Source organism: Cryptomeria japonica, chromosome 6, assembly GCF_030272615.1.
Source record: "Cryptomeria japonica chromosome 6, Sugi_1.0, whole genome shotgun sequence".
NCBI classification, from domain to species: domain Eukaryota; kingdom Viridiplantae; phylum Streptophyta; class Pinopsida; order Cupressales; family Cupressaceae; genus Cryptomeria; species Cryptomeria japonica.
Window position 1 is genome coordinate 650,954,400 of NC_081410.1, and position 15,547 is coordinate 650,969,946.

General features: G+C 42.8%; 1 protein-coding gene across 2 annotated transcripts in view; it reads left to right on the plus strand.

Moving 5' to 3' along the window:
* The window catches only part of LOC131033161 (indole-3-acetaldehyde oxidase), a 111,099-nt gene that overhangs the window by 87,431 nt on the left and 8,121 nt on the right, over positions 1–15,547 (plus strand). For both annotated transcript variants that reach the window (XM_057964296.2, XM_057964297.2), the window contains exons 7-8: positions 3,682–3,777; positions 3,857–3,955. In XM_057964296.2, the coding sequence (XP_057820279.1) occupies positions 3,682–3,777; positions 3,857–3,955 (195 nt within the window). The remainder of the gene's footprint in view (positions 1–3,681; positions 3,778–3,856; positions 3,956–15,547) is intronic.

The following is a 15,547-nucleotide window of genomic DNA, read 5'->3' on the forward strand; positions in this document are numbered from 1 at the left end:
GTCATAACACATACTATACTGCTAAGGCCAGATTCAAAACCATTTAGGCAAAGCCAGCGACCAGTAAACGCCCTCTTAGAGCCTCTATTCTATCAAGAAGTAAAAAAGTTGTTGGTTGCTCGCATTATTTTTCCAGTAAGACATTCTACCTGGGTAGCCAATCTGGTTCCAGTAAGGAAAAAGAGCGGTGAAATCCGAATGTGGGTAGACTTCCGCAATTTGAACAGAGCATCAGAAAAGGATAACTACCCACTACCTTCATTGGATGAGGTCTTGCAAATGGTCAATGGGTCCCAAATGATGTCGTTTCTAGACGGATATTTCGGGTACAACTAGGTAATGGTTGAGTACGAGGACCGGCTGAAGACTGCATTCACCACCAAGTGGGGAGTGTTGGCTTACAGAAGAATGCCTTTTGGTTTGATCAACGCAGGGGCAACATTTCAGCGTGCCATGGACATCGCCTTCAAGGACCTGGCGGGCAGGTGCATAATCATTTATATGGATGACCTAACAATGTTCTCCAAAAAAAGAGAAGACCATGTGAAAGTTTTTCAGCGCTGCCGCCAGTTTGGGATATCTCTAAATCCCAAAAAGTGTATGTTTGGAGTAACCGAAGGTAAGCTTCTCGGTCACGTTATTTCAGAAAAGGGGATCTCAATTGATCCTGATAGGATCAAAGCCATATTACAGATCAACCTCCCTGCAAGCAAGAAGGAACTGAAGTCATACTTTGGGAAGATAAATTTTGTTAGAAAATTTATAACCAGATTTGCAGAGATAGTCTGCCCACTCAATGACATGCTCAAGAAGGATGCCAAGATAGAATGGACCCCGGTAACCAGAAAAGCTTTTGAAGAGATCAAACAAGCTATTGTCCAAGCACCAGTTTTGGTAAGCCCATATTATCTAAGGCCATTTTACATTTACTCTTTTGCTTATGAACACACCTGTGCAGCAATTCTAACTCAGCGAAAAGAGGAAGAAGGGGAACACCCAATAGCATTCATGAGTACTCCGCTGAAAGATGTTGAGTTGAGGTACCCCAATATCGAGAAGCAGACTTATGCATTAGTTAAGGCCATTAAGAAGTTCCGGCATTATATACTAAGGAGTAAGATACATGCCATAGTGTCGGATGTTACTGTGAAGACATTGCTGATGCAGAATGAGCTGGGAGAAAGGAGGGGTAAGTGGGTCACCATTATCCAAGAGTATGATATTGAGATCCAACCCATGAAGCTAGTAAGGGGTCAGGCTCTGACGTGGACCCTCCTGTCGGAATGCTCAGGAATTGTACACCAACAGTACCTACTGGAACAAGTCTCACCAAACGAATGGTACGATGACATAACATTTTATCTTCTCAATCAAAAATGTCCATCACACCTCAATCCAGTGCAGAAAAGGGCTTTGAGGATGAAGAGTAGTCGTTTTATGTTGCAAGGAGTTGTCCTGTATCAGAGAAATCATGAAGGGATTTATTTGAGATGTGTAAATAGAGAAGAGATAAGTCACATCATAGAGCAGTTCCACACTAAGTATGGAACAAGTCATGGGTCAGGCTTGGCAATAACCCATCAAATCCTAAGGGCAGGCTATTATTGGCCCACCCTATTCAGGGACACCCATGAACACGTGAAGACCTGTCACGTTTGCCAGGTAGCTGCAACCAAGGAGCGAACCCCAGCAATGCCGTTGCGGCTAGTCGTAGAGGTGAAACCATTCACTCAATGGGCGCTCGATTTTATCGGTATGATCAATCCACCCTCCTTTGCGCAGCACAGGTACATTCTAACTGCTTCTGATTACTGTACAAGGTGGTCCGAGGCTCAATCTTTAAAGCAATGCAATGCTGATGCTGTTATTAAATTTTTATAAGAGAACATTATTACACGCTTTGGCTGTCCTCATGCTTTAGTTTGTGATAACGATCCCACATTTGCATCATTAAAATTTTCTAACTAGGCTTTTGATTATGGGATAACTTTAAAGCTTTCATCTAACTACTATCCCCAAGGGAACGGTCTAGCTGAGTCCACCAACAAGAACCTACTGCAAGTGATAAAAAAACTGCTTGACAAAAACTTGAAAGATTGGCACACCCAGCTTAGGTTCGCCCTTTGGGCAGACCACACTAGATGTAAGTCGGCCATTGGAACTTCACCATACCATTTGGTATATGGACTTGATCCTATTTTTCCCATACAACTGAGAATTCCAACCCTGCAGTTCATGCAAGAGTATTGGGGGATTGATAACACTATAGAGGCCAGGTTGTCTCAACTGCTATATTTGGAAGAGAAAAGAGACAACGCCATTAATAACTTTGCCAAGCACCAGGAGGTGGTCAAGTGTTGGTTTAACAGGAGAGCAAAGGTGAAAGCCTTCCATATCTCTGACCTCGTTCTCTGCTGGGACAAAGCGCATGAGCGGAAAGGAGAGCATGACAAATTTGACAATCTGTGGCTCGGTCCTTTCCAAATTTCTGAAATTCTGGGAGAGAATGCATTCCGATTGAGGACCTTAACAGGTGAGGACGTTCGCTTGCCTGTAAACGGTCAATTCCTTAAGCATTACTTCCAGCCTTAGGTTTCTTTTGAAACCTTTCCTGTGTAGATATTAGAGTAGTCTTTCTGCTTCCCCATTTTAGTTTAGTTTGTTTCCTGTTTCAGTTTGAGTTCGCTTTTTGAAGGTTCAATCTTTTGTCATTTTTGAAAGGGAGTTTGTGTTCTTTGTGCGACATTGGTATACAAAGTCAAAGTTTGTCAACCTTTTGCTTCTAGGATCCTAGCTTCGGTAGGACACTTAATTGTCAGAGCGCCCCATAGAGAGGTCAGATCGATTTAGATAGCCTTTCATCGCAGAATCCTGTTTCTTGTCAAAACCCATCCCCGGCATCGTGATTATTGCACAATACATTTTAATAATCGCATATAATTAGTTGTTCGTCAAAGGGACACTACGTCAATGATAAAATCCGGAGCTTTGCTTCAGCGACCACTCTTTTGCTCAATCTTGTGTGGGCTTCATGATAGTCCAAGAACTCCTCCATTCAACCAAGTTTCAATATAGTCTAGTCTCGTGATTAAATTAGATATTTCAAAGGCCTTTAATAGATAAAAATGGACCTTTTCAACTCAGGCTCTAGGAGTTGTTGGATTTAGCAATCAAGTTATTAGTTGGATCAAAAAATGCACAACTCATACCTTCCCAATTTCAGTAAATGGGCACACGGGTAAATGGTTCAATCCATTTAAAGGGGTACACAAGGTAGTTTCTCCTAGTCCCTATCTATTTATTTTAATGGGAGAAAATCTCCTTTACTTCTTAAAAGATTCACAAGAGCATGGAAAAATTCATGGACTTTGTATAGTGTTAGGTGGATTTAGACACAGATGCTACCAATTTGTTTATGACCCTATTATTTTCTGAACTTAAATGATAAAATAAAAAGTACACATATTGCACTGACATATTTCACAAATAAAGATCATATACTTCAACGTGTCAATAGCTTTGTTTAAATTGAAACTCTCATCACAGTTGTTACAAAAACAGATAGAAGATGTTAGTACTAGTAGTATGTGTATTGCCACTTTATGCATTACTTTGAGAAATAGTTTGAAAATCTTCAAATAAATGTGGAACACAAACCCTGAGGTTTTTTCTCATTCACAGGCTAAAAGTCAATCAGTGGATCTTTCTGCACAAACTTACTGGGTTCCTGATTCAAGTGCATCACAATATCTCAATTATGGCGCTGGAGCAAGTGAGGTGAGAATGTAAACTAACTTCCTGATTTTTATTGTTATTGTAATATTACAGAAATATTCATGTCAAACTTGTTTGGCAGGTTGAGATTGATCTCCTTTCAGGAGCAACTACAATCCTTCAGACAGATATCATCTATGACTGTGGAAGAAGCTTGAATCCTGCTGTGGACCTTGGACAGGTTGGGTAAATGAATGTTGAATTACTCTGATTCAAGTAGTGTTAAACTGTCTCCTTTGTCTGAAATTTGAATAAGCTCAATGTCTGTCTCATGTTTTAAATAATGTGTTCCTGCAATGAACAAATTTGGAGTAGTTTGTGCAGAATTCTGATCATGTGTTAATGACTACTAATTTGCGTAGCGCAAAAGTTGTCACTGAAAAATCTCTTGCTTTAAGGATTCTCTAAACAACTTGAAAATTATCTTCCCCTATCTAACGTCAGATTTCAACCATAAAAAACATAAAGGGTAGCATGTCGTGCCCCCAACTGGGCATCCCAATGCAAATGAATATAAAATCAGGAAAGTCTGAATATTATCGAGTGCACATAGTTCGCTCCTCAACAACAGTGAGTGGTTAAGGGAAAACAACTTGTTAAGGACTGACTAGACACAATGATTCATTAAGACTGTGAATAGTTATTAGGGAAAGACAGCGATTAAGATTCAGAAAGAGACACCATCTTTCAAGAAAAGGTTCCACCCAAAATAACATGACTTCTCAACAATAAGAGAAGGGTATATGATGAGAGGATGGGATGGTAGAAGGGAAGCATCAGGAATAATTGAAATCACCAAGGAGTCATTTCCAGCAGACCAAGTCCTCAAACAATAATCAGACTGAAACAACACCAAGTTAGACTAGTAGGCTAATTGCATCATCCGTCATCATTCAATAATACATCTAGTGGATCATCGACTAAGAACCAATCACAGCAATCAGCGAACAAGGAACAATAATGAGAATAAAAAACTTGTAAACAGCAGACACATGTTGTCGTCGGTAATTATGGGTTATGGCAGTCAGTTAGTCTTCCCGAAGGGCAGTTGGACGCGACGGTTGGTCGCACCCCTCCGGGTATTATATATTGCGTACCTTTCCTTCGAAGTGGGATCATGATAGTCGTATCTAGGTGTGATGTTATAAGCACTTGATGTACATGGACTGTTGAATTAATACAGAGCCTGGTTCTTTAATATATTTCCATTATGTTCTATGCATTTACTTTCTGCATTTAATCGTTTACCCGTATGTGGCAAACATTTGGCGCCATTGCCTAGACATACTCGGGAAAGGAAGGAGCGGATGGCGTATGGACACGATGGGCCTACCCGTTGGTGAGATTAACTGTGAGGCCGACGACGTGCAAACAAAGCTCTACGACGGAGAAGACACTGCAACGAGGGAATTCTCAATCCTTCTTCAGGTGGCCATCGAGACCTACGTCCGAAGAGAGGCCACAGAGGCTGATGTCCCAACAAGTGTCGTGTGGACCGCACTGGAAGTTAGCCCTGCAGCGAATTAGTTGATGAACCACCTCCCTTGGTTGCTTGCACAAGCATCACTGGCACAACGAACTCACCTGGAGGAGATTGCCCGTGAGGAGTGACGGCAACAGGTCCTCCAATAGTACGAAGAAAACAGTCATCATTAGGAAGCGGAGCGTGATGGCAAGAGGCCAAGGGGAAATTGAACCCTGAACCTCCAGGAGGAATAAAGAACATTCTATATTATAATAATGGTGTCGTACTATTGACACAAATTGTATCCGATGGGATGAATCAATAAAGAAGTGTTCTATTTTTATGTGTTGTTGCTATTTATGAAGATGTACGGGAATTAATGCCCAACTTATTAAATAAGGACAAAAATAAGAAGGCACAAAGTGAGGAGTGGGAGGCCGCACAGAGGGCCTTGATTTTGGAACAAGAAGTAGAATGTAGACGGAGGCTGAGGCAACTTACCGAAGGGCTGCCTGAAGGGAACCAAGGAGGTGTCACAGGGGGTGCAGAAGCCGAAGGAGATTTCTACGCATCGCTAGAACACCGTAGGGTGAGAAGCCACGAAGAGTTTTTGTAGGAAACTAGGCTACGAAGATATCTGGTCGAAGAGACCCGGGATCAGTTCAAGAACTTATCCCTTATGCCGCACACGGAGGACCACCGAAGGGAGCGAATAGAGCACGAGGGTGAGAACGGAGGAGAGGGCAACCGTACGACCGTAGGTGCGGAGGAGGCATAGGCACACGGCAGACAGGACCCCCTCTTGGGACCCATCACACCAAGCACGTGGGTACAAAACACCATACCCCCATCCACTCAAACAGGAAACACCACCACCAGCGCGGGAGGGAGTGGCGCGGGTGCACAATAGACAAAGCCACCATTGGGGACACGACCCTCATCAATGGCCAATAGGCAGAAGCTGCCGAAATTGACCGGCGATGGGAAGGAGGATCCTGTAAGGCACTGTAGAACCTACGAAACCATATGGGCGGCCAATGGTGTCACGAACCAAGACGAATGGACGACGCAATTCCCAGCGACATTATGGGGAGTTGCCATCGATTGGTACTCGGATATTGATAAAACTGCAGTGGCCACATGGGACACGCTGCGGAAAGCCTTCGAGGAGGAGTTCTACCTACTCCGGGATGATAATGAAATAGTAGCAGAGATATACAATACGAAACAAGGACAAAAGGAATCAGTTCGTGCCTACAGAAGGCACCTAAAGGAGCTAATTGGGAAAATGGAGAGTCAGCCGGCCGACGGACTCAAGAAGAGGTGGTTCGTAGAAGGCCTAAAACCCAGTTTGAAGAAGAAAATGAAGATAGTCCCTCCTTCGTCATACGATGATGCATACAATAGGGCTATGGACTTAGAAAGTGAATACAAAACGTCCAAGAAAAAGGGGAAGTCCTCCGAGGAAAATGACTCTTCCTCTTATGAGAGTGGTAATGAGGAGTCGAAAAAGAAAGTGATGGCCCTGCAGAGGGACATGGAGCATATGATGAGGGAATTTAAAGAAATGAAAGACTCTACTAGCCGGACCGAAGGAGACGTGTGGTGCACGGACTGCAAGGAGGAAGGACATGCGAAGGGTACATGCCCGAAGAAGGCCTTTTGCGAAATTTGCCAAGTAATGGGACACTCCATCAAGGAGTGCCCATACAATATGAAGACCCGAAATACGTAAGTGTTGTTCACTGAGCAGGCAACAACATCCGCACCAGCAGGTATGACCCAACAAACCAACACAACAACATCATCTCGAGGTTATCGGGACAACAGACGCGGCGGCAGAAGGAATAATAACAATAACAATAACTGAAGCCGTGTCCAGTATGACGCCAAGGGCCGACCAATGATCCAATGTAGGGCTTGCAATTAGTGGGGGCACTTCGCTCGGGATTGCACGAAGGAAGCCACCCCTCAGCACCTTTGTCGATGGTGTGGGCCAGGCGACCATATGAGGATGCAAATTGCCCGAAGCCAGGAGTAAACCTTTTGAACATCGAACCCACGAAGGCAGAAGTGTTGGCAATCACAAGGGCACAGGCCAAAAAGGCTACATACCCATATCCTCGCACGAAGACCGAGAGAGTGCTGGAAGCAAGAGTCGAGATCACAAAGGAAATGGCAGCACAAGGACAAAACAACCACGAGGCCACAAGCCCGTCACGGACGAGGGGAGAAGAGAGAATCCTATGACAAATATTGCAAATAGAGGTACTCGTAAAGATTCAAGACCTCCTTGAAACCATGTCGTAGTTGAAAACGGCCATCTTAAACTCCGTACCCACACAAGCCAAAACGAGGGAGGTCGTAAGCCCCATGGTCGACCCTATGTTGTAAGTAGTCAACAACGGATGCCAACCGATAGTGGTAGAAATGGGCATCCTGGGGACTACCTTGATGGACACCATTGTGGACGGAGGGTCAGGAGTAAATGTGCTCCCAGAAGAGACATGGAAAAAACTGGGAAAGCCTACATTGTGGCCTCCCACGTTCAACCTACTAGGGGCAGATCAACATGGGATTAAGCCCCTCAGTACCCTCATGGGCCAGCAAGTGATGATTGGCACACAACCATTCATGCTATATTTTGTAGTGATTCCATTGAAGCAGAAAGGGCACGACGCCATTCTCGGACACGGGTGGCTCATTGCAGCAAAGGCGAATCATAATTGGAAGCGGAATACGCTTTCCTTGGAAAACGTGGGGAGGAAGTACGTGATTGATCTCCGTATGCAGATGGTGAGCGAGGAGTTAGCATCCTCCTCCGACTCGGAATCTGAGGGAGACCAGTTGGGTGAGGATGGAGATGGACGCTGCATGGAGCCCAATGACGGAGGGGTGTTAGAACTGGAAGCATGCTCGGGGGATGACAGAGACTCCTTGAATGGCCTCTTCCACTGGCAAATGGGAGATTATGAATTGTTTACACCCTCGTGCAATGCATTGAGTATCAAGGAAGAACTAGATATATCTCCTCCAAAATACGGAGAGTACAAGGAAGGGGAGGCCTCTGTGAATGACACTCCCGCACACCAGTTCCCGAAGGGAGAACCTATTAAATATCAGGAAGCCAATTTGAAGGAGACAAATCTTGGGGGGACGAGTGACCCCAAGATCATCCTTGTCGAAGATGACTGGAATCCAGTGCTGAAGGCCGCAGCCTTCAAAATTTTCCTTGAATACAAGGATGTTTTTGCATGGACGTACAAGGACCTGAAGGGCGTGCCCCCAGAGCTATGTGTACACCGCATAACATTGGTACCGGGAGCCCAATTGGTAAGGAAGCGGCCTTACCGTATGAACAAAAATTATGCTACACGGGTGAATGACGAAATTGAGCAGATGTTGGAAGCGGGCATAATCTTCGAAGTGTAGACAAGCGAATGGGTGTCTCCCATTGTGATTTCCCTCAAGAAAGAGGCCAATCAGATCCGGATGTGTGTAGACTTCCGATGTCTGAACGCTGTCACTATTAAAGACCCGTTTCCCATACCCTTCACCGACAGCATCCTCAAGGAAGTGGTTGTACATGAAATCTATTCCTTCATGGATGGGATCTCACGGTACAACCAGATATCCATCGCCGAGGAGGATAAGTTGAAAACGACCTTCGTGGTGGAGGACGGTGTGTATGCATACAACCGAATGCCCTTCGGCCTATGTAATGCATCGGTGACCTTTCAATGCATCATCTTGCACATCTTCGACAAGATGTCCGTAGGGAACTTCAAAGCCTTCCTGGACGATTGGTCTATTTACAGCAGACAAGACATCCACCTAAAGGCCCTCGAGGAGTGCCTGGAGAGATGTTGAAGGGCACGGTTGGCCCTTAATCCGAAGAAATGTAGATTCATGGTACCACAGGGAAGATTGCTTGGACACATTGTGTGCAAAGAAGGATTGAAAATGGACCCTGACAAGATTCGGGTCATAGTAGAAATGGAAGCTCCTACAGACGTCACTGGGGTAAAGTCTTTCCTTGGTCATGTAGGGTACTACAGGAGGTTCATCAAGAACTTCGCTGAGGTGTCCCATCCGTTGGATAGTTTGACACGGAAAGGGGAGCCATACATCTGGACAAAGCCACAAAGCAACGCATTTGAAGAGCTGAAAACGAGATTGATGGGAGCACCCATACTGGCATACCCGAACTGGGATAAGGAATTCCACGTTCATGTGGATGCTTCAAATTATGCCATTGGGGCTACACTAGCCCAGGTAGGAGGACATGGGTTGGACCATCCGATTTATTTTGCGAGCAGGTTGCTCTCCAAGGCTGAAAAGAACTACAGTACCACGAAACGCGAAGCCCTCGGCATGGTCTACGCCTTACAAAAATTCTGACATTACCTACTCGCTACACCATTCACATTTTACATAGACCACCAGGCACTAACGTACTTGGTAAACAAGCCTATTATCCAAGGGAGGATAAGCCGTTGGCTATTGCTACTACAGGAGTTCACGTTTACAATTGTGGTAAGACTAGGGCGAAGCCATGTCATAGCCGATCAGCTGTCCCGGATCAAGTCGGGGGAACCTCTGAAGGGAGTAAATGATGATTTCCCGGATGCGCACTTGTTCCAAATAGCCGTACTCCCTTCGTGGTACAAGAAGATTGGAGAGTACCCGTCGACGTCCTAATTCCCGGAGGACATGCCCCCAAGGGAACGGAGGAAGCTAGTATTAAGGAGCATGACCTTTTCACTAATCAATGGTTTACTCTACAAAATGTGACCAGACCAGGTTCTAAGGCGTTGTGTCATGGAGGAGGAAGTCCCCAATGTATTGAGGGAGGCACACGAAGGACCCGCAGGCGGACATATGGGCTGTCACGAACCCATAAATTGATGTATGAACTGATATATTAATACATATATACTTGTTAATTATTGCAAATATCGACATCAATTAATCAATTAATTAATAATCTATTTCAATTAATAAAATAAACTAGTATAATATAAATATAATATTAATAATAATATATTAATATTAATATAGTATAATCAATTAATCAAATAATATAATCAAGCAATATAATATAATCAATTAATATAAATATAATTAATATTAACATAATATAATCAATTAAATACTAATATAATCAATTAAGCAAAATAATAAAATACCATATTCCAAATTGATCATTATAATATATACCTTGTTAAAACCATTTTATTTTCCTCACTTGTAATTTATATAAACACCTTGTCCTTTTAATTTGCTTTCTTTTTGTGTGTAACTATGTGCATTACATATTCTTACACTGAAATTATTTTTAATACATTTAGTTGTAAATTTATTTTTAATTAATAATAATTTATATATTTATACTATATTATACTTGTTTATTATTTTACTTACATACAAACTTATCTTTATATTGAAAATAATTTTTGCTTCCTTTATTTTAAATCCATCAAATATACAATTAACACTGATTAGTAATTATTGTAATTAATAAAATATTATTTATTTAAAAACATCGATCAAATATAATAAACGCTATGATATGTTAGTAAATAAAATATGCGATAACATAATAATAATCGCCATAGTGCAAAAACGAAAACATAAGCCATAATACGAATAAACGTAGGGAAGCATATTAAAACGATTTTTTGGCAAACAATAGTTTTATTTCCGAAGCGGCAACAATTACGAACAGTCATGGCTCAAGCTGACATACAAATACGGGAAGGAGGTATAAGAAAAAGCACAGGAAATAGAGGAAGGAAGTTCGGAGATAATCGCCAATACAGGTACGCACCATAATGGTCCTGAACAACTGCTTGCAAAGTATTTCATGTCTTTGGTTATGCATACTTACGGTTCACTGAATTGGCCACGGATTATGGGAAGTCATAACTTGGGCAAATTTCCTATCATTTCTTAGACAGCAGAGTATATAAATCATAATTAATTCTGTATGCATTTCTATTTACACAAAAAGATGTTTGCAAATTCCATTTACCATGCATTCACAGTAGGGTACAACAGTAATATAATATCAATTAAACAATGAACGTCTCTGAATATGGTAGCCATATTCAGAGACATTACGTAATGATGTTTGGCAATATATGTTGATTTACTTTAGTATTGGGTAATATGTTGCTAGTTACCCTTGTAGGATGATATCTCCATAATATACCATTGCCTATAATGGACTAGGAGTTTGCTAGTGGACAAGGCAACCATCTTGGGGCTAGACCAACCATGGGAGCCTGTGGGTTGTTGCCATCCTAAGGGCAGTAATTCTACCGTCCACTATAGGAATGGGATAGGACTTGGAAATACGATCCCCAACAAGAGTTTAGTCTATATATTGCCAAAAGATTGTATTAACAATTCAGAATTAGGAAATCTAGTCTATAGTCAGTAATCTATAGTCTCCTCTCTTATAGAGCACAACACTAATCTAGACTACTGAAATTCCGTGACTTAGGTTCATTACATGGGCCCGGACACTACGGCCTGCAAGGTGTTACTGGTAGGGCTGTGGTGGCCAACCGTACACAACGACGCCAGGGAGTGGGTCGCGGGGTGCGACACTTGCCAACGGGTGGGTAAACCTTTGAAGGGAGACTTCATGCCCCTCAACCCTTCGCATGCACAGGAACTCTTCGAACGGTGGGGACTTGATTTTGTAGGGCCTCTTAAGGCTAGCTATACACGACGGTGCCGTTATATTGTGGTCGCCACAGAATACTTGACTAAGTGGGTGGAGGCGAGGGCTCTTCCAGATAACTCTGTAGTAAGCATGACTAAATTTATCTATGAACAAATTATTACGCGATATGGCATACCTATTCAGTTGACAAGTGACCGAGGGGGCCACTTTGTGAACCATGTCATATGGTTGTTGACCACTGAGTTTAAGATTTTCCACTCATTATCGAGCCTGTACTACCCACACGTGAATGGGCAGGCTGAGGCCACTAATAAAATATTGGTGTCGGTAATCTCCAAGTCTTGCGGGGTAGAAAAGGAAGACTGGGAGGAGAAGTTACCCTCCGTATTATGGGCCTACAAAATGACTTACAAGGTGACCACCGATCAAACTCCATTTCAACTGATGTATGGTCAGGAAGCAGTGGTGCCTGTCGAATTCATGGTGCCAAGTTTGCGAATAGCAATTGAAAATAGACTCGGAGACATGGAAAGCCTGCAGGAGAGGCTTTACAACTTGAACAAGCTGGACGAGCGTCGAATGGTGGCGCAGTGGGCCATGGAGGCCGCACAAGCCGGAAGAAAAGTATGGCATGACAAACATTTAAAATGGGTAAGATTCACCCCGAGACAGCTGGTTTTGAAATACAACGGGAAAAACGAGATCAAACCAGGGAAGTTTAAGGTGAGATGGCTAGGACCCTTCCGAATTCGCGAAGTCGGGGCCAACAGGGCCATCCCGCTGACAACGTTGGACGGAAAACAGGTGCCCGAGGCTGTGAACGACTCCAAATTGAAACCGTACCATGAGCGATAGTTGCACCAGCAAGTCCTCAGGGAAAAAAATAATTGAAAAAAAATAGAAAATTGAAAAATAAAACTAATATGGAAAAAAATATAGAAAATTAAAAAATAAAAAAGTCACGGTGGGACCACCCACGGGAACCACCGAAAGGTAGGAACCTCGTGCGGTGGAAACCACCGCACAAACCACCGCCTCAACAGACCACGACGCCATAAATAAGATGCAGCCTGCACAAACACGCACATGCAGCCGCACACAGCTGCCCAAAGCTATGCACACACACAGCCGTAGGCCTTCGGCTTGAAGAGAAAGGCGATGGTCCCATGGAAGAAGGGATTCTTGGCATATCCGCCACGGTAGAAAGGGGCCGTGCAGCCACACGGGTATGCAACCATTGCTGTACGGAAGGGGAAGTGGTGTAACAGTTCCACGGTTAGCCATATCTCAGCTGGCACGTTAAAGAGAGGCAAACTACAAGGAATGCATTCAGCTGGCAAATGCCATTGGCGAGCAAAGTTGTAGACAAACATGGACAAGACCGCGAGGGTTTTACCATCCGGAGTTCGAGTTGCAGGAGGCACCGATACAAGCACCAGCGCCAACAAACAGAAACACAGGCCAAAGATAGCCACAACCATGAGAAAGGTCACCGCCGACACTATTGTGTTCGAGGGTGTGAATGGAGCCGAGTGTCGTAAGTGGTGGCAGGAGAATGCTGCCGATCACGAAGTGAAAAAGAATTTACAGCGAGTAGGAGTTAATTGGGCTATCCAGATGCCTGTTTTCCCCATAAAGAAATTTGAGGTACCACTGCGAATGATGGTCGACGTGTTTGATGCCACCTCCAAAACTAGCACGTTCGACTATCGCAACCTAAGTCACCAAGTTCGGCCGAATTTCAACCTTGAAGTTCGAAATTCGCCGAACTTGAAACATTCTGCAAAAACCCAAAAAAAATTGATTAAATTCAAATTAAAGTTTAGGGTTGCCGAAAAAGGTTTTTTTCGCTTGCATTTTAGGGTTTCGTCGCGGTTTTAATAAATAGAGCAGCCACGAGAGTTGCAATCACGCCCACGGGAGTCGCCATTGCCCACGCTAGCAACTGCTACCAGTCCGCCACGCTCACGGGAGTCGCCATTGCCCGTAGGAGTCGCCCAGTCCGCCCGGCGCCCACGGGAGTTGCAGTTCGCTCGGCGCCCATGGGAGTTGCAGTCCACCACAGTTGCTACTTCAACTTGCTACCCACCGGCCACCATTGCGCGACCTGCACAAGTACGCCACCATTTTTTTTTTTTTTTAGGTTTAGGTTTAATAATTATGTTTATTTATAAATTAATAATGTTTATTTATAATGTTTATATTATAATATTTATTTTATAATATAATGTTTGTTTTAAATTTTAGGTTTAATAATTATAATGTTTATATTTTATAATGTTGTTTAATATTATTATTATATAATTTATAATTTTATATAATAGTTTTTTATTATATTGTTTAATATTATATATTTTTAAGAGGTCATTTGTGAAATTGTTAAAACTTAAAACTTAAAAGTATTTCTATTTTGAAAGGTTGAAATAAATGTAGTGTGTTTTTTTAATTTTTCTTTCCAAACATGCAGATTTTCATTTAATGGCTCCTCCCAAATCAACTTCTGAGGCATGGAAGCATGTGACCCGAAATGGAGCTCACATCAAATGTAACCTATGTCAGGGAACTATGATTGGAACTTTAACAAGGCTTAGGGACCACTTCCTTGCTAATACAGGGGGTCCAGGTGGAAGTGTTCAAGCATGCATAGGTGCGACTCCATAACTTAAAGCTATTCTAGAGAAAGAGTTAGCTGCTTCAACGGTAGGCAAAATGAAGAAGGCACAAAAGAAACAGAGAATTGAAGGAGATATATCTAGATTCACATCTGTCATGTCTTCCTCTTCTATGCAATCCAAACCGGTGAGTCAGAGTGTATCAAAACAGAGTGGAACTTTGAACAACTTTTGGAAACCAGTAGAGAAACAACAGGTGGATGATGTAGTTGCTGATTTGTTTTACACAAGTGCTATTCCATTCAATGTTGCGAGAAATCCTCATTTCTTTAATGCAGTTTAGAAAATTGCAGAGTTTGGCAAAGGGTACACACCCCCAGGTTTGGAGGCTATCAGGACAACTCTTTTGCAGAGGTCAAAAGATAGAGTGACCGAAAAATTAGTTGATGTCAAAGCCACTTGGAAGGAAACAGGTTGCACTATATTGAGTGATGGATGGTCAGATATGTGTCAAAGGCCATTGATTAATGTTTTGGTGTCTTGTCTTGAAGGTGTTGTGTTTTTGAAAGTCATTGACACCATGAACCACAAGAAAACTTCAGAGTATATTTTTCAAATATTAGAGGAAGCCATTCTTGAAGTAGAGGTGGAAAATGTGGTTCAAGTGGTAACTGATAGTGCAGCAAATTGTGTGGGAGCTGGGAGGCTGATTGTAGAGAAGTACCCACAGATATATTGGAGCCCATGTGCAGCCCATTATCTCTATTTGTTGCTTCATGACTTGGCTAAATTCCCATGGGTAAATGAAGCTATTCATAGAGGGAGAGCAATTGCAAATTTCATATGGAATCATCATCTCACATTGAGTATTTATAGGCATCATGCATCAAAGGAATTGTTGAGGCCTTGTGAAACAAGATTTGCTTCATATTATATCACTTTGAAAAGAGTGGTTGAAGAAAAAGAAGCTTTGAGATCTGTTATTTGTTCCAATCAGTGGGA